Genomic DNA, 19449 nt, shown 5'->3' with positions numbered 1-19449 from the left:
CTGCTGGTGTCCTGTGTGCCCGTGCAGGGCAGTCACGGTGTCAGGTGAGGCCTGGCCGCTGTCGTGGGGACAGGATGGGCCCTCAGACAGCTCGCATCCCCACTCCCCATCTCCCAGCTCTGCTTCAGATTGTGGCTTGTGGCTGCTGGCAGCTCCCAGGGCTGGGAGGCTGTGTAAAGCACCAGTCCCCTTGCTCAAGGTCAGCTGAGACCCCCAGCTCTGGGGTCACACACCATCTGTGCCACCATCCAGGTCATCCCACTTCTGTGAGGGAGGGCCTGTGCGGGGCTGTGGGTGATGGGGGATTTGGGGGTGTTGTGGGCTGGCCCCAGGAGTCAGCTTTTTGAGGAGAGAGGAGCGGAGGGGAGGGGAGGGAGGGAGAAGCTTTGACCTGCTCAGGGTTCCAGGGGATTCCAGGCCCAGCTCTGGTGGGAGGTGCAGGTGAGAAGCCCCTGCAGGTTTCTGGGTCCCCACCGTTTTTCAGCTGAAGCCCCTCTGCCTGCACCACCCCTAACTCTCCCTCCCGTGGCCCCGGCCTGAAGCCACAGAAGATGGGGAGTTTATGTGGCTTCCCTTCCTGTAGGGAAACCAAGCCACAGACAAACACGTTCCTTTAAGAAAGCATGACAGAAACAGAAAATAATAGTGGGTGGTTATTACTGACACGGTTCATGTAGAGACGCTTCACAAGCCTGGCCCAGGGAGGGAACTGAGGGCCGTTGCCCCGAGTCCTGGAGTTTGCACCCTCCACCCCCCGCCCCGTGGCCCACTCTCCCCTTGTTGTCTTCTGGTGGCCGGGCAGACTTCAGCCTCCTGAACCCCTTCTGGAAGGATCAGGCCAGGGCAGAGGTCATTCACAGAGGGGAGGGTGTGGTCGACCTTAAGAACGCTATTGCCCCCACTCTGTGTCGGAGCTCAGTTCCGGGTCTGAGCAAGCGTGGCTTCCTGGTGCTGTCCCCACCCTCACTCACCCAGGGTGGGGGGCTTTGTGCCCACCTTGTCCCCTCGTGCAGCCTGGCCACCCCAGGACCCGTGCTGTGTGAGCATCTGCTCTGCTCACAGCGCACCCCGGGGCCCATCAGACTTCACTCATGAAAGGGAAGTGTAAGGATGAACTATTCCATGGTTAAGAATTTCAAGGTCGCGACAGCGTTGCCCAGAGCGCACGGGCACAGGTGTGAGGCCCATGCATAGAGAAGCCGCGGTGTGGGCTTCAAGGACCCTCCGTGTGGGGGTGGGATGGGGGCCGGACAGGGATTTCCTGCAAACGCGGCTCCAGGGTCTGTTCTCGGCAGGGGGGACGACTGTGGGCACTGCCTGTCTGTGGACGGGCCCTGGGGCTGCCCAGCTCAGCAGGAACGGCAGGGGTGGGAAGGGAGGTCGCCCTCCCTTAGCACCCCTGACCTCACACCCCCTCATCAGGGCAGCCCAGTGCCTAAACGGCCCCTTCCTCGTCTAGCTCTGAAGACCTGGAAGGTGTGGGGGCTGAAGGACATGCAGAAAACAAAATTCTGTAAAGCAATTATCCTTCTATTAAAAAATAAAAAAGATTAAAGAAAAAAAACACAAAGGACAGCAAAGGTGGGGCTTGCGTTCTCAGCCAGCCTCTGCCAGATTCCGCCTGTGCTTACGCATCAGACCAAAATGCTGGTGCTCCCACCCCGTATCACAGATGAGAACAGAGACACAGAGAGGTTGAGCATCTTGCCCCAGCTCACACAGCTGCTGGGGTCAGGGCTGAGAACTGGACCCCTGTGGTCGAATCTGGAGTCCAGATGCTGTGATGACCCTGAGGGAGCGGCAGAGACCAGATGGCCCATGCTGAGCCAGGCACACACACGCACACACACACACGTGCACGTGGCCTTCACCTTTGCGGCTACAGAAGTCAGAGGGAACCAGAGGGCCCCCAGGAGAGGCCAAAGGAGAGCCGAGGTCTATAAGGAGGAGAGGCCACACTTCCCAGGAGGCCGGGGAATCCCCTTCCCTGGTGAGTCTGTCTCAAACCCTAGATTCCTCTCCCTGGACCCAGGAACTGACTGTCCAGTGACCTAACTGAGTTGGCTCCAGAATTATGCCTTCCCAGGGGTTCAGCTACGACTGGACTCCACTGCTGTCAGTGATAAGGGGGGAATGAGTACATAGTCTGGGCTTCAGATTTGTTTGGAGACAAAATTTATTAGGAGTACTAAAAAACCACGAAGGCAATTGGCATGAACATCTCCAGAACACCTAAGAAACCCTCTGCTGTGTATCTACCTCCTCTCATGTCACGAAAGTGGAAGGTCTATTTAACAAGTAATTCTGTGCTTATCACACTCTTTCTTTAAAATACTTATTATATATTTATTTATTCGGCTCTGCTGTGTCTTAGCTGCAGCATGTGGGAGCTAGTTCCCCAATCAGGTATTGAACGTGGGTCTCTGCATTGGAGTCTTGACCCCTGGACCACCTGGGAAGTCTCTCCTCATACTCCTGGGGACAGTAACGGGTCACAGACCTCCTCTGAGGCCCCCTTAGAGCTGAGGCATGGGGTGGCTGCAGTAATCCTCCTGTGGCTAAGGTGTGGTTTGTTGGTCATGACTCACTCACACTCCCTGCAAACATAGGGCTTCTCCCCTGTGTGTGTCCTCTGGTGTCTGATGAGATGGGACTTCTGACTGAAGCTTTGTCCACACTCCCTGCAAACATAGGGCTTCTCCCCGGTGTGTGTCCTCTGGTGTGAGATGAGATTTGACTTATCACTGAAGCTTCGCCCACACTCCCCACAAACATAGGGCTTCTCCCCTGTGTGTGTCCTTTGGTGGGTGATGAGGAGAGACTTCCAACTGAAGCTTCACCCACACTCCCTGCAAACATAGGGCTTCTCCCCTGTGTGTGTCCTCTGGTGGGTGATGAGGAGAGACTTCCGACTGAAGCTTCGCCCACACTCCCTGCAAATACAGGGCTTCTCCCCTGTGTGTGTCCTCTGGTGAGTGATGAGGAGAAACTTCCGACTGAAGCTTCGCCCACACTCCCTGCAAACATAGGGCTTCTCCCCTGTGTGTGTCCTTTGGTGGGTGATGAGGAGAGACTTCCGACTGAAGCTTCGCCCACACTCCCTGCAAATACAGGGCTTCTCCCCTGTGTGTGTCCTCTGGTGTCTGATGAGGACGACTTCTGACTGAAGCTTCGCCCACACTCCCTGCAAACATAGGGCTTCTCCCCTGTGTGTGTCCTCTGGTGTCTGATGAGGACTGACTTCTGACTGAAGCTTCGCCCACACTCCCTGCAAACATAGGGCTTCTCCCCTGTGTGTGTCCTCTGGTGTGTGATGAGATGGGACTTCTGACTGAAGCTTCGCCCACACTCCCCGCAAACATAGGGCTTCTCCCCTGTGTGTGTCCTCTGGTGTCTGATGAGATTTGACTTATCACTGAAGCTTTGCCCACACTCCCCACAAACATAGGGCTTCTCCCCTGTGTGTGTCCTCTGTGTGAGATGAGATTTGACTTATCACTGAAGCTTCGCCCACACTCCCCACAAACATAGGGCTTCTCCCCTGTGTGTGTCCTCTGGTGTCTGATGAGGACTGACTTCTGACTGAAGCTTCGCCCACACTCCCCACAAACATAGGGCTTCTCCCCTGTGTGTGTCCTCTGGTGTGTGATGAGATGGGTCTTCTGACTGAAGCTTCGCCCACACTCCCCGCAAACATAGGGCTTCTCCCCTGTGTGTGTCCTCTGGTGTCTGATGAGGACTGACTTCTGATGAAGCTTCGCCCACACTCCCCGCAAACATAGGGCTTCTCCCCTGTGTGTGTCCTCTCGTGTGTGATGAGACTTGACCTGTCCTTGGAGCCTTGCCCACACTCTCCGTACGTGACTCTCATAATCCCTGAGACCCCTGCCCCCGTGAGCAATGTGCCTGTGTCCTCTGGATTCAGTTTCTGGCTTGTGCTGGGCTCTTCTTTCATTCTCTCATGCACCCCAGAACCCCCCATTTGTCCTCCGGGTGAGTAGGAAGAGGCCCTTGAAATCCTCTTCAGCCTTATGCTTTTCAGCAAAGGTTTGGGCCTGTCCTTGGCCTCCTGACCCTCAGGTTTGTCGCTCGGGCTGTGTGGATCTGAATATCGCTGATTTTGATTGCCTGGGCAGGGATCCTCTGGTTGGAGGGGGTCTCTTTCAGATGGTCTCAGGAGGGTCTGAGAGGGGTGACTGCGTTGGATGTGTTGGCTGAGGAATTTCTGACTGGAGAAGGCCAGAGAGCAGGAGGCACATGGGTGGATCTTGGGCTTCGGTTCTGCTGAAAGAGGAAGCTTTTGGTCAGGTAGCTGGTTTGCCATGGTCAGGCCTGCCCCACTAATCATCTAAGTGTTGACAGGGCAGGATTTGTCTCCCATCGAGTGTGTCTTTATAGTCCACTTTTCCATTCCACTCTTATTCTCTACATCTACAGAAATCCAGGAAGCTGGTGTCAAGGGCCTTTTCTACATATCACCCAGATAGGGACCTTCTAGCAGCATCAGAGGCAGTGTCTCTCCTGATAGAGATGGATCTGCAGGGACTTTCCCTGCGTGTAAGTGTCTGAAAAGTCACGTCACAGTGGCCACAGGTGTTTACCCTACTGAGAGATAAGACTTGATGACTTAGGTGGAATCTCCTGAGAGGCTCCCTGTGAGGGGAAAGGGTCTATTAAGTTAGGGGCGCCTGGCCTGGAGCTCTCTGCATATGGGAGGCAGCACAGGGGGTGGTTAGAGCAGGTGTGAGTGAAGCTGACTTTGTGGCTCCTTGTTCAAAGAGCAGCCTTTGTGCCGATCTCTGCAGGAAGTGGGTTTGAGACTGGATGAGACCGAGTGGCCCAGGTCCCACTGACTACAGGTCTCTGGCTCCTGCTGTCCCAACAGGTTCAAAATTGCTCCTCTCTCAGTTTCCCATAAATCATAAAATAAAGGCATATCCTTTCTCAAGCCTCACCAGTACTCATACCTCATTTATTTCATTCAGGCTTAGTCCATTTAACATACAATAGGAAGCCCTATTTAAAAATACATCTCCAGCCAGACTCTTCACACCCTCACTCCCAAGCATCTTCAGCCAGCCCACTCTCCCCTCATGTCTGGCAATGAACTGACCTCTGAGGGGACTCCCCGCTGCTGTCTCTTCCCAAAAATGAACCAAAGCATCGTCTTAGCACAGAGAACATGCTGCTTGCAGCTGAAAGCCTCACGGTTGTTCTGTGTCACCCAGGAAGACCCCTGGGGCCTGCACGTGGACACAGGCCCTGAGGCTTCCGTGTCCCGTCCAGCCTCCTTCCCCTCCCTCTGTGCTTCCTCCCCCGACCCCTGGCATGGCCTCTCTTCCCGGCCCTGGGGCTGCGGCACTGGCTGCTCCCCTGCCTGGAATCCTTTCCCACAGGTGTTATCTCTGCAGAGACCCTGCCGCACCATCCTGCACCACACCCCACCCTCTGCTCACGCTGATCTGAGGCACGTTCCCTGCACTGGTTTTCCTCAGGGCACCAGCCCCTGTCTGGTATGAAGCCCATGCTGCCCCAGGGCAGTGGTTCTGTCTGTTTCGGTGCAGGGAGCCCCGTCTGGCACAGAGTATGAACTCACATGACAACAAACTGGAACAGTAACTGAATGCAAATCACTGTACATGTGTCGCTTAGAAATGGGAGGAAATGAGGAAGAAACAGGTAAAGGGGAGAGAGCTGGTAGGTGCTAGAAAACTTGCTTTTTGCTTCTAAGCCTTTCAGCAGAAGGTGATGTTACATATTATTTTGCATGAAATATTAAAAATTAGAACTAGCATTTTTAATATAAAAATTTTTCCTAACAATCATATGAAAAGAATCAAATTCTGAGGCATTTTAATTGCAACTCAACTGACTTTGGACTGGATTGTACTCTGCTTCGAAATCGGACCATGGAGGCTCCCAGGATGGGGTGGGGTGCTGGAAGAGGGGTGACACTCACCTCTCCCGGTCGCAAGCTCACTCTTCCCCCTGCTGTCCCGCTTGATGCCAAGGTCCTGGCCATACTCGTCCCCGTACCAGACCAGCAGCTCACAGCCCGGCCTGACCACCTGGCAGGTTCGGTAGAAGATCTGCCCGTGATACTGGAAGGCCACCAGGTTCTGCTCCTCGTCGTCCCGGGCACAGTTCACATACCTGGGGTCGAGGCCGGGAAAGGGAAAGAAACCTCAGGTGATGAGTGCCCTCCACTCTCCGACCACGCCCAGATCCTTGCCTTCCGCCTCTGAGGCCGCCCCTCATGTGGACCTTCTGTTCACACCTTCGGCCAGGCCATGTGAATTCCCATGCCTTTCTCTCCTTACCTAATTAGCCATTTTCCAGAGCCCAGATCCAGACTCGTCTCCACCTGGACTGTCCGTGAGGCTGGTGACCTCCAGCTCCTCTAAACTCTGAATTAAGTTCTCTTTCATCCACAGGACTTGGTGCTCCTTGGCTAGCACACAGCCCTCAGCACTCACCCAGCCTGCCTTCTCTCCCAAGGCTTTCTCCCCTCTCCCCACGTGTATCCAGGGTCCTATTCGCTTGCCCACCCACTCCCACGGAAACTTGGAGAGAGCTCTGAGATAGCTTGAGACACGGAACAGTAATAGTTTGTTCACTGTCTGCCTGCCCTGATGAAAGGAGAGGCCCTCAGAGAATGGCCCTGCTCAGGGCCATCCTGCCCCCATTCCTTCTGAGGCCTCAGGGCCCACTTCTCACTGGAACCAAGCCTGAGGAGGTTGTTGCCCACATAGAGTCAAGGTCTCCTGTGTTAGGTTATCCTGGCGCTGTGTAGTTACTCAAAGATAGAAAAAATAAGGTTACTGTTCCTAAAATCAATTGGCTAATGTCTGTTTGCAGTATGTTCTCCAAAAGGACATGGGTTGTGTGATCTGCTTCAGTAACGAAGTTCACTGTCTGAACTGAAACATAAAGTGCTTGGTAAGTGTCCATTAAGTGAGTTAAAGTGTCCCTGGTGAATCTAGACTCCTCAAGTTGATTTCAAGTCCACCAGTTTTGTTCAGCATATAGACTTGTATCTTGATGGCACATGCCATATTTTTATTTCCTTCTTTCTAGTGTCTTTTGAAATGAAAGAGCATGATATGGAGGGAAAAGAGGAAAGAAGATGTGAAAGCTGTTGAGGGAGCCGGGTTGAGAAGGAAAGGGGCGTGGGATTGAGGGAGTATCAATGTCTACACACTGCAGACTCACTGCACTCACCTCATCCAGTTGGCCCAAGACGTGTCCTTTCCATCCACATACTCGTAGCAGTTTCTCCCTTTGGTGATCTGAGTGTCAGAAAAAGAGTTACAAGATTTCCTCTCTCTTTTTTTTTTTTTTTCAAAGGAAGCAATAGAAGAGCTATTTCCCTCTGCAGTCATTGGTGCTTTTCAGCCTGCATGGATTCAACTGCCAGTCGGACCACACGGTAAGCTCCTTACTCATCATTCCAAGTCTGAGTCTCTTGGTTCATTGAAGGCAAGGGCTCCACAAGGGAGGAGTCACTTCTGTGTGCCCACCTCTCCTCTGACCTTTAGATGGAGGTCCTGTGTTCACGCCCAGGGCACACAGTACACAGGGCTGACTGTATCATTGCCGACCATGTTATCACCATCTGCGTCCTCGCATGTAGACATGAAGTACCCCCCACCACACACAAGCGATTAGAGGCCAGAGGACAGGGAAACGGGTGTTTCTCACCAGCCAAGCATATCCACTGTTGGCGGCCTCTTTGTCGTCTGTGATCTGGCCCTCGTAGGGGCCAAAGTGCAGGCCCCGCGGCAGATCGGATGCCTCGTTCCACACTCCAAGCCCCGCGTCAGGGATGCCCGACAGTCTGATGCTTAACCCAGGGGGCAGAGTGAGCGCTGAGCGGTTGGCGTGCCCCCTTTTCACTACAGAGTCCTTTACAAAGGTTGGGGGCCCGTGGGCAGCACAGCTGTCGATGAAGAAGTTCTGACACTCTTCACAATCTGGAGGTGAGAACAGGGATGAGAGGAGGTATAGTGATGATGCTGGTCGTAACGACCTTCAGAAAGAACTGGGGCATTCATGGCATTTGGCCTCGATCCTGCACCCCAAGTCATAGAGGAAGGGGATGATCGGGGGACCAAATGGTGAGGTGAGGTTAGTGGACCAAGGCCTCGTAGCCCCTTCTCCGTGAGTGGGCCAGCGGGGTCACTCACAGAGGTAGTCGTCATCCTGGGGCTCGCTGACCTCTTGGTACACGTGGCCCTTTCTTTCTCGGAGACTGTACCTCTTCACTCCAGTCTCCTTTTCTCTGAGTTCTAAGATGGAGAACAGAAGCTAAGCAAGGCTGGTGGGGTCTGGAGAGTTAGTCCCTGTTTTATCAGAAAGTGTGAGATCTCCTACCTGTCCATCTATACACTTTGTTAAAACTTTCTTACATGTATTTTTCAAACTTTTACTTTTGTAATTTTATGTTTTAGTGTTACATTATTTATTTCTTGGCCACACTGCATGGCTTGTGGGATCTTAGTTCCCCGACCAGTGATGGAACCCACACCTCCTGCAGTGGAAGCGTGGAGTCTTAACCACTTAACCCCCAGGAAGTCCCTTCTCTATACTTTGTTTCTTCTCCCTTTAACTACTGGTTCAGGAGACTGAGGCTCCACACTGACCACAGATGCCCAGTTCAGTGATAGCATCCTGCACTTCCCATTAGTAGGTTTAACTTCCAAACCTTCCTACTTAAGAAATAGTTCACTGACACATCTACTCAGAAAATATATGTTCAGGGCACATGACACGTAAGGCATTGAGCAGAGGTCTGGGCATAAACACTAATAAAGCATGGTTCCCAGTATCACAGCTGGATTTATTGAACTACTTGTAGGTGTCAGACTTTTGCATTTAATGTAAGGCTTTCAAGCACTGTATGAGTTATGTATCCTTATCTTCACTTTACAGATAGCAATCAGGACCTCAGAAAATGTATAAGATTTTCCCAAGGCCCCAGTGCTAACTTCATGTCTCAGATCAGTCCAGCTTAAACCCCCGCCTACCCAAAGTCCATGCCACACACCTAGGCCATACTTATTAGTTTTTCTACAGGGATTAGAGGAACTAATTAGAGGAACTCCCCAAATTTTCTCTTACCAACTTTTTGTCTGGGGTGCTGTCCAGGGGTCCTTGCTTTTCTGGGAGGGGGCACTGGTTTCTGAGCCTGCTTGGAGCCACTTGTCTTCAGCGATTTTGCTGCTCCCGGCAATTCCTTCAAACTAGATTCCTTACTTAGTGGTGCCCTGGACATTCTCTTCCATGTGAGTAAAAGACAACATGCATTTCTTTAGTTCTTTAGGACTTTATGAAGTGTTTTCACATGCATGACTTTAGTTAATACTTCAACAATTCTTGGAAATACCTGGTGGAGTTGGGGTCTGAACACTGGAGTGTAAAATGAGGACCTAAGTGGGTAGTGAATAAAAGCTAGAATTCATAACTTAAGGTTCTTTCCCATCAACTTTCTGCATAAAAGTGAGAGCAAGGCAGGGAGAATAGCTGGAGGTCAGGGAAAGAAGAGGGTAAGGGCTCATAGAGAAATCCAGGGGGTTTTCTATTAATTAGTGGCCCTTTGATGGACAAGGAAGTATGGAAAATTACAGAGGGGACAAAACACATCTGGAAAATAAGGTGACAAAGCAGTGAGATTGAGAAGAGAAAAGATGATCGGCAGAAACACATTTAGACAATAAAGAAAATGAGCTGAAAGTTGCAGGTTGCCATGTCCTCTTAGAGACAATGTTTGGAATTAAAGTAGCTGGTCTCATCAAATCTGCTTGAACAAGGCTGTATGACTAGCTGGTTCTCCTCAGTTTCCTGATCCATAAATTGGTATACATGCTAATTCTTAATGTTACAGTGGACATGAAATTTAATAACATTTCAACAAATTGTTGTGTGAGCTATTTAATATAGTATGAATGTGAGTGTACATCCCTGTCATCAATTTATCACTTCAACTGCATCTATATTTGAAGTCTAGCTCACAGATACTATCTTCAGCATTCTTTGACCCTCCTGCTCCTAGATGAATGTTTAAGTGTGGAGTCATTCATTCACAAAACGTTCAGGGGGCCCTCAGGGGCTTTGAGCTGGGCCTGGACTTCTGAGAATGAATGGGTGTGGGCTCGGCTCTTAAAGCTCACAACACAGGGGTAGGCTAAACAAATGATTCCAAACAGGAGAGTTGCCTAATCAGAGCTCAGGAGAGGGACTTGTTACTCCCTCCTGCAAGAATGAGCATTTGAAATGATGCCCAGATGATGAGTTTCCTCTCAAAAGTGGGTAATCTATGTGAAGTCCTTCAGTTATTTTCTTATTTGTTGCTTTTCAGTCATAAACCTGAGGCTTGTCAGGGTTGCGAGTTGCTTCCTCTTATTGGAGTGGGAGGCTCTGAGGTAGGGATCCTGTCACCTTCTTCATCTTGGACTGTCCACTCTACAAACTGCCCAGCATGTCCTTAAGCTTCTTCATCTTGGACCGTCCACTCTACAAACTGCCCAGCAACGTCCTTAAGCTTCCCTTAGTCAGATGTCTTAGCATATCCCTCCCTAGCACAGCACAAAAGAACTGAGGTTGAAAACATCTCTCAGATGAATGATATAAAGATGTATGAATAAGCTTCATAGAACTATGGAAGTTTTAATCATTTTGTAAGGAGTTCAGAAAAAGTGCTTTGGATTAGATTGCACTACGAGTGATACTGTGATCTCGGGCATATAATCAGTCATTTTTTTTTTTTTACCTCAGTTTTGTGATCTATAATGGTGATAGCTATATACCTACTTATAGGTACTATAGGATTGTTTTAAGGTTTAAGTAAGTTTATTCACATAAAATGCTTAAAGTCTGAAATATTGTGAAAATAATGTAACAACAGAACAGGCTACTATGGTTGTTGTTCTTACTAACTATAAAGATGGTGGTGATATCAGACATTGTGCTAAAGATTCAGGACAGGAAGGCAGCAGTCTCCAGGATCTCTGTGTTTTCTCCTATTCTCACCTGTGACTGGATTCATGAGGAGGATATTTTTGCAACAGGATTTGGGAAATACTCACCTTCTGGTGTTTAGTGTGCTCCACTCTGAAGGCCATCGAAGAAGGTTTACCTAAAAAATGATGAGAATCAGTGTTTTGGTTGGTAAATGTTTCCAAACTCTGGGCATTCTAATTAAGGACACATAATTCTGAGCCAGAGAGTGACAAGGACAAGGATTACCAAAGGAGGAATGGAAAATGATTTCTGTATCATCAACTCCTATGCTTCCACTGGGAGCATTACATAATTTTCTTAAAATTAAAAAAAAATATGAAACTTCATCTGTGCCTCATCTGATGTCCATAAAGTATCTAATAAATTTACTAGCCTTTCATGACAAAAGTACTCAACAAAGTAGAAATAGAAGGAAGTGACTGCAATATAATAAAGGTCATATATGAAAAGTCTACCTCTAACATCATAGTCATCAGTGAAAAACTGAAAACTTCTCTAAGATCCAGAAAAAAGGCAAGGATGCCCATTCTCAACATTTCTATTCACCATAATACTAGAAGTCCTAGCCAGGGGTTAGGTTAGAAATGGAAACAAAAGGCTTCCATTTGGAAAGAAAGAAGTAAAATTATGTCTGTTCACAGAGGACATGACTTTATGTACAGAAAAATCTTTAAATTCCACACACACACAAAACCTGCACAGAAAGTTGCACAGTACAAAATCAACATTCAAATATCTTTCCATGCATGAACAATGACCATTCCAAAAAGGAAAATAAGAAAACAATCCTATTTATTTTTTATTTTTTAAAGCTATAGTCAAGATCTAAATTTAAATTAAAAAAATATATTTATTTTTATTTATTTATTTGTGCCAGGTCTTTGTTGCGGCATGTGGGATCTAGTTCCCTGACCAGGGACTGAACCCAATTTCTCTGCATTGGGAGTGTGGAGTCTTAGCCTCTGGACCCCCAGAGAAGTCCCAATAATCTTATTTATAATAGCATCAAAAAGAATGAAATAATTGGGAGTAAACTTAAGGAGATGAAAGACTTATACATTGAAAACTACAAAGTATTGCTGAAAGGAATCTGACACAAGTAAATAGAAAGGCATCTCATGTTTATGGATTTGGAGACTTAAAATTATTAAGCTGTTCATACTACCCAAAGCAATTTAAAGATTCAATGCAATTCCTATTAAAATCCCAATGGAATTTTTTTCTGGTACAGAAAGTCCATCCTACAGTTAATACCGAATCTCAGAGGACCCCAAATAGGCAAAACAATCTTAGAAAAAACAGCAAAGCTGGAGGCCTCTGATTTCAGAACATATTACAAAGGTACAGGAACCAAAAGAGTGTAGTTTTGGCATAAAGTGTGTGCTTAGTCGCTCAGTCTTGTTGACTCTTTGTGACCTTTTGGACTGTAGCCCACCAGGCTCCTCTGTCCAGGGGATTTCTCAGGCAAGAATACTGGATGGGGTTGCCCTTCTCCAGGGGATCTTCTTAACCCATGGATTGAACCTGCATCTCCTGTGTCTCCTGCATTGAAGGCAGATTCTTCACCTGCTGAGCCACTGAGGAAGCCCACTGGCATAAAGACAGACATGTCAATCAGTGGAACAGAATAGACAGCCAGAAATAAACAGAAATACACTCTTGGATACATGGTCTAATGATCTTCATCAAGGGTGTCAAGACAACAGGGAAAGTTTAATCCCTATAACGAATGGTGCTGGGGAAACAAAATATCCATATGCAAAATAATGAAGATCTTACATCATGAAGAAAAATCAACTCAGAATGGATTAAAGACCTAAATGCAAGACTTGATAAGACTCTTAGAGGAAAACAAGGGTGAAGCTTCATGACACTGAATCAGCAATGATTTCTTAGATATGGTACCAAGTGTACAAGTATTAGTAACAAAGTAAAAATGGACAAATAAGATTACATTAATCTTAAAACCTCTGTGCAGCAAAGGACACAGTGAACAGAGTGAAAAGGCCACCTACAGGATGGTAGAAAATATTTGTAAAATATGTATCTGATAAGGGGTTAATAAGCATACACCAATATGAAGGCTACCTATAAGCCAGGAAGAGAACCTGATTGACCATGATGGCACCCTGATATCAAACTTCCATGCTCCAGCATTGTAAGAAAACAAATTTCTGTGGTTTAAGGAATGCAGTCTGTTTTGTTATGGCAGCCTGAGCTGACTAACACAGTGGGAGAAGGAATTCAATAGACATTTCTCCAAAGAAGATACACAAATGGCCAACAAACATATGAAAAGATGATCAATATTACTAATCAATAGGGAAATACAAATTGAAACCTTCTTTGATGGGCAATATGAATAAAAAGACAATAGCAAGGTTGGTAAGGATATGGAGAAATTGGAACCCTTATACACTTTTGTTGGAAATGTAAAATGTTGCAACCTTTATAGAAAACAGTATGGAGTTTCCTCAGAAAATTGGAACTGCTGTATGATCTAGCAATCCAACTCTAGAGTATATTTCCATAAAAATTGAAAGTGAGATCTTGAATAAATAGTGTGCACATCTATGGTCATTGCAGCATTATTCCCAGTTGGCAAGATGTGGAAGCAATCTAAATGCTCATTGGTGGATAAACAGATAAAAATTATATATAAGATATATCTTATATCTGTTGTATACACATGCACACAATGGAATGTTTTTAAGCCTTAAAAAAGAATTCTGTCCAATGCTACATCAGGAATGGGTCTTGATGATATGCTAAGTGAAATGAACCAATCCAAAAAAGACAAATATTGCCTGATTCCACTTCTATGAGGTATCTAAATTAATCAAATCCATGGAAACAGAAAATATAATCATGGTTGCCAAGGGCTATGAGGAGGAAGGATTGGAGAATTGTTACTCAGTGGGTTAGGGCTTCAGTCACGCAAGATGGAAAAGTTCTACAGATTTGTTGTACAGCAATGTGTATATATATCCCCGGTGGCTCAGCGGTAAAGAATTGCCTGCAATGCAGGAGATGCAACAGATGCAGGTTTGATCCCTGGGTTGGGAAGATCACCTGGAGCAAGAAATGGCAACCCACTCCAGTATTCTTGCCTGGAGAATCCCATGGACAGAGGAGCCTGGCGGGCTACAGTCCATGGGTACGCAAAGAGTCGGACATGACAGAGTGATTAACACTATGGCCACTACACTAATGTGTACACAGTTAGCAAGAGTGTACCATACACTCAGAAACTGTTAAGAAGGTAAATTAAGATGTGCAGAGGTATGGTGAACCGTGACATATATATTCCCTATGAAGAATCTCTCTTCATGTAAAAACCTTTGCAGACAACCAAATGTTTGTTTTCATGTCCCTTTCACTAGTTTTAATAACCTAAGGGAACAGAGGGACTTCCCTGGTGGCACAGTGGATGAGAATCTGCCTGCCGATGCAGAGGACACAGGTTCGATCGCTGGTCCAGGAAGATTCCACTTTCTGTGGGGCAACTAAGCCTGTGTGTCACAAACTACTGAGCCTGCATGTGCTCTGCAATGAGAAGCCACTCACCACAACCAGAAAAAGCCCATGCACAGCCACGAAGACACAGTGCAGCCAAAACTAAATGAATAATTTTAAAATATCTGGGAGAACAGAAATTCATAGATGGAGAATCATAGAGCTATCTAAATTGTTTTCTCCAATCTAGGAAGATTAACTAGTCTAAACTGTCTGAGCAGTAGAAGAGGAAGTGAGCTGCTCACTTCTATTTTATAATGAGTGTACTTCATTTTTATTTACCTGATGCTGTCTCTTGTCAGTGAAATGTGGGAAAGATCAGGGAGAATAAATAGTTCTCTCAAGTCCTTTCCCAGAATTAAAACAAAGAATTAGTTTCACCTTAGGGTAAGAAGATCATGTGTTGTTTATTATATACATACATAAATAATGTATCTTAACATAATATGTTAATCATTTCCTCTTCTAAGAGATTTAATCCAATAACCAATTATGAGATTAGTATTAAATCTCTTTGGTGAATTTATTTCTAAGGTTTCTTTAACTGCCTTTCACTAAGAATGTTTAGCAAAAATAATTCTTTTTAAAAAGAATGATAAATTTTAAACATAAAACTTTTGAGAATTACACTGGAAAACCTATACATTCATCTTCATTCAGGCTGATGTCAATATTCGGCCACAACTACTTCAGAATGCTGGAAATTATGTTTTCTTTGCTAATGTCTGAGATGCAGTTGAGACCTAAGCCCAGGCTGGTTTCAGGAAGACACTCTAAATCATCCTGGCCCCTCACCTTGCTGCCTTGGTGTCCATTCTTCATCAGAATCCTCAGTGTCATTTACCTGGGATTTGATGACCTGCCTACGGTGATGCATGAAAGCTGGTCGAGTGGCTCTGAAACCTGGAAAGAAGCAAAATATTTGTCCTAAGAAGGAGGAACAAAACACAGAAGCAATAGGAAGTGTCACAAAGTCAGGGAATCAGTGGGATGGGCTGGGGGAATCTAGAACAAGGCAAGAGGTGAGCTCTGCACTGCAGGGTCAACCTCCCTTTGGTACAGAACTATAAACATTTCCTCCAGGTTAGTCTCCACACAAAAGGGAACTGTGAGCAGATGAAGCCACCTAAGAGCGGGCCAAGTGAACACTGAGGGTGAAGACCTGTTTCATGTTTCCCAGGCTCACAGGCACCCAGCACTTCCTGTTACCTATAGCAATCAGCACTTCGTAGTTCCTTTTCATGTTCCTATATCGGATTTTTTCCCATTCTCCCATCTCTTCCCATTCTTCCTTGGAGAAGTATATGGAGATGTCTTTGAAAGCATCTTTGGCCTAAGGAAAATAATAGATTTCATCAGTGATTTACTAATATAAGTCAGACCTTAGAGCTGGGCCTTCTCCTCCACCTTTTGTGCAGGGAGTAGCCTGAAGCTACTGGATGGTCTCTGTGAGACAGAGATGAAGACTTTCCTTCCTGACTGTGTCCTGCTTAACTGAACAAACACTGAGCATTTTCTTAACTCTCCCTGGACACAAAGCAGTTGATGGATCTAGGGTCCTGTTTTGTCCCACTCCACCCCACCATCTCAGACAGGACCAGGCATTCCCATCCTGTGTACGGTCACAGAGAAGTTCACTCGGCTGCCCAGGCAAGCAGTCAGAGTTGCTTCAGGGACCAGTGCCATGTCCTTCCTATAGAGCTGGCTTAGAGCCTAGCTTTGCCGCCTCCACCTCTCACCGTGGGCTTCCGCTCTGTTTTCCCGGCATCTCCCTCAGTGCTTTCCTCTGGAGACCTGTTCGGCCTCATGGCCATTGGAGTGCTCAAGGCCAAGGTGCCTGTGGAAGAAGAAGGTGCTGAGACAGCCCAGACCACTGTCCAGAGCCTGGTCTGTCTTCCTTGGGTGGAGTGTCCAGGGTAGGAAGGTGAGGGGAAAGTTGGGGTGAGCGTATTGGTGGGATGGAGGGATCCTGACTAGCTATGACATACCAGCCTAATGTGAACTAGATTTGGTTTCTTTGGATCCCCTACAATTCAGCCCCTCCAAGGAAAGGCACTGGGAGGGACGTGTCTGTGGGTGACAGAGGGATTCCTGAGGAGACCTGGAAGCCCCTAACTGCTGGACTGGGGTCAGGCTGAAATCAGGGCTCTGTTCCAGTGCAGGAGAGGGATTATTTCTCCAAGAAGGGTTTTGAGGATCTCCGCCTGGGGACTCAGAAAAATCTGGGCATAACGTGGGTTCTATATCTAAGGGACAGGTCAATTGGCTTGAGGAGATCTGGGTCCCACGGGCTGAAGGAACTGGGGTCCTCAGGCAGAGGGGACTGGGGATCTTTTGGCTGATGTAGAATGTGCAGGGTGAGAGAACTTGGGATATTTCAGGCTGAGGAAATCAGGGGTTTCTTACTAAGGTGCTTTAGGTCTCCGACATGCAGGACAATTGGGGTCTTGAGGAGGAAGAGCTCTAAGAGCTCCCAGGCTGAGGTACTCAGGGTCTCCGAGGTTAAGGAAATTTAGTGTCTCTGCGGGTGCTACTTTTAGGGTGCCTCAGGCTGAGGGGAACTGGGGTTACTCTAGGTATTTGAGGGTCGCAGCACCAGGGGATTCGGTGTTTCTGCGGGTGAAGGGACTTGTAGTCCCTGAAGCTGACGAGATGCAAGCTTCCTTCAGATTAGGACTCAGGTTCCTCAAAGCTGACGGGATTTGGGGCCTCTCACCCTGGAATTTGAAGTCGTCAGGCTAAGAGTTTATGAAGGTTGTGCAGGGTGCGTTCCCGTCAGTCTCCCCGCTGTCCTGTGGCGCTGCCCAACCTGGCCTGGGGTACGCTAGTAGCTCGGCGACGTCCCGTCCTCCCGCGCTGAGGCGAAGTGAAGGGCCAGCAGCCCGCCTGTACCCTGTCAGGCACGAGCGACCAATCGGCCTTGCGACCGAGGCAGTCTGGCCAATAGGCGCTGGGAGGGTGCGGAGCGCGATGGAGGCCCCGCCCCACCGCTCGGGGATTGGCTGCTCTGGGGGCGTGTCTGTCAAGAAGCTCCATTGCGCAGGCATCTTGGCCGTTTTCTTTGCTTGTTTTCAGGCATGGCCTCTTAGGCCTGGATCCTCAAGTGAGCGGGTTGTCCTCAGGCTGGATGTTTCCTTCCAGTGCCCTCAACTAGAATCTCGGCTCCACCAGACTGTAGTCGTGTTCCTGGACTTTCTCCTAGGCCCACCTGTGCCCTACCTTGTCAAATCCAGTTTTGGCAAGAACTCTATGTGATGAGTACTGTATTATTCAGGGGAAAATTGTGTAATTAACTAAATTCTGATGAGACACAGGATAAACAACGTATGGTCAAAGATTTAAATGCAAGGCATGGAATAAGTATGTTAGAAAAAACTTGGAGGATTTTAAACCTCAAAGTAGAAGTGGCACTGATGAGTCATTTGTATATTTAATGTAGGTATTAAAAGCCTTCAGAAATGAGGTATAAATAAAACCTCAAAGCCTTGCACGTGTTTTCTGTAAAACGAGGCATTGAACTGGATGGATCCACAGAGCTGAGTTTGCTTGACACCTACTGGCTTCACAAGGTAAAATTAGGGACACTGTTTCTGGCCCTTAGCTAGATTTGCTCACAGAAAAATAATGTGATTTCCATGTATTGGAAGCAAGACAACTGACTGTAAAATTAGTATCAAGTGGTGGTTGGGAGTCTGGACGGAGAAATGTTACCAGGAAAGTGAGTTTACCTCTTGGTGGGTGTTGAGCCAGAAGATACAACCCAGCCAAAGCTCATGGGAAGGAAAAGTGTATTACTTCCAGAACTATGGAGAACACCATGCAGCTTTCCAGAGCAGTATCTCTCTAAACTGCAAAGTTGGGGAAGCTTTAATCTATGGGTACAGGCGTGTTCAGGCTTTCATGGTGGGTCAGACGGTAAACAGTCTGCCCATAGCAGAAGACCCGGGTTCAATCCCTAAGTGGGGAAGATCCCCAGAGGAGGGCGTGGCAGTCCACTCCAGTATTCTTGCCTGGAGAATCCCATGGACAGAGGAGCCTGGTGGTCCATGGGGTTGCAAAGAGTCAGACATGAGTGAGTGACTAACACGTTAATGTTACAGGCATGTTCATTAAGGGTCTTGGGCTGTGGCAGACTCCAAGCTTCCATTGATTGAAGTCTTGAGAGTCAGAACCAGTCACCATCAGCATCCCTTACATTCCAGCTGATCTGGTATAGATATCGATTCTTGATATAGATATAGATATAGATATAGATATAGATATAGATATCTGTTCTTCTTTATATTCTTTCCCCTTATCAGTTCAGTTCAGTTGCTCAGTCGTGTCTGACTCTTTGTGATCCCATGGCCTGCAATATGCCAGGCTCCTCTGTCCATCACTCACTCCCAGAGCTTGCTCAACTCATGTCCATTGAATCAGTGATGCCATCCAACCATCTCATCCTCTGTCATCCCCTTCTCCTCCTGCCTTCAATCTTTCTCAGCATCAGGGTCTTTTCAAATGAGTCAGTTCTTCACATCAGGTGGCCAAAGTATTGGAGCTTCAGCTTCAGCATCAGTCCTTCCAGTGAATATTCAGGACTGATTTCCTCTATGATTGACTGGTTGGATCTCTTTGCAGTCCAAGGGACTCACAAGAGTCTTCTCCAACACCACAGTTCAAAAGCATCAATTCTTTGGCAGTCAGCTTTCTTTATGGTCCAACTCTCACAACCATACATGACTACTGGAAAAACCATAGCTTTGACTAGATGGACCTTTGTCAGCAAAGTAATGTCTCTGCTTTTTAATATGCTGTCTAGGTTGGTCATAGCTTTTCTCTCAAGGAGCAAGCATCTTTGAATTTCATGGCTGCAGTCACCATCTTCAGTGATTTTGGAGCCCCCCAAAATAAAGTCTGACACTGTTTCCACTG

The 19449-nt window shown here is 47.4% G+C and overlaps 1 protein-coding gene across 1 annotated transcript; it reads right to left on the bottom strand.

The window, feature by feature from the left end:
• Nucleotides 1-2188: 2188 nt before the first annotated feature.
• Nucleotides 2189-16526, bottom strand: LOC110152993 (histone-lysine N-methyltransferase PRDM9-like). The gene is given in 13 exon segments (XM_070463459.1): nucleotides 2189-3162; nucleotides 3165-3473; nucleotides 3476-3751; nucleotides 3754-4281; nucleotides 5960-6153; nucleotides 7222-7289; nucleotides 7702-7973; nucleotides 8187-8288; nucleotides 9121-9277; nucleotides 11085-11134; nucleotides 15331-15438; nucleotides 15745-15868; nucleotides 16275-16526. Coding segments are annotated over 13 exon segments (2841 nt in total). The 5' UTR covers nucleotides 16350-16526; the 3' UTR covers nucleotides 2189-2584.
• Nucleotides 16527-19449: the final 2923 nt, after the last annotated feature.

This window comes from Odocoileus virginianus, unplaced genomic scaffold (assembly GCF_023699985.2).
Source record: "Odocoileus virginianus isolate 20LAN1187 ecotype Illinois unplaced genomic scaffold, Ovbor_1.2 Unplaced_Contig_3, whole genome shotgun sequence".
In the NCBI taxonomy this organism is placed as follows: domain Eukaryota; kingdom Metazoa; phylum Chordata; class Mammalia; order Artiodactyla; family Cervidae; genus Odocoileus; species Odocoileus virginianus.
Note: the sequence above shows the minus strand (reverse complement) of the source record. Positions and strands in the feature narration are given on the sequence as shown.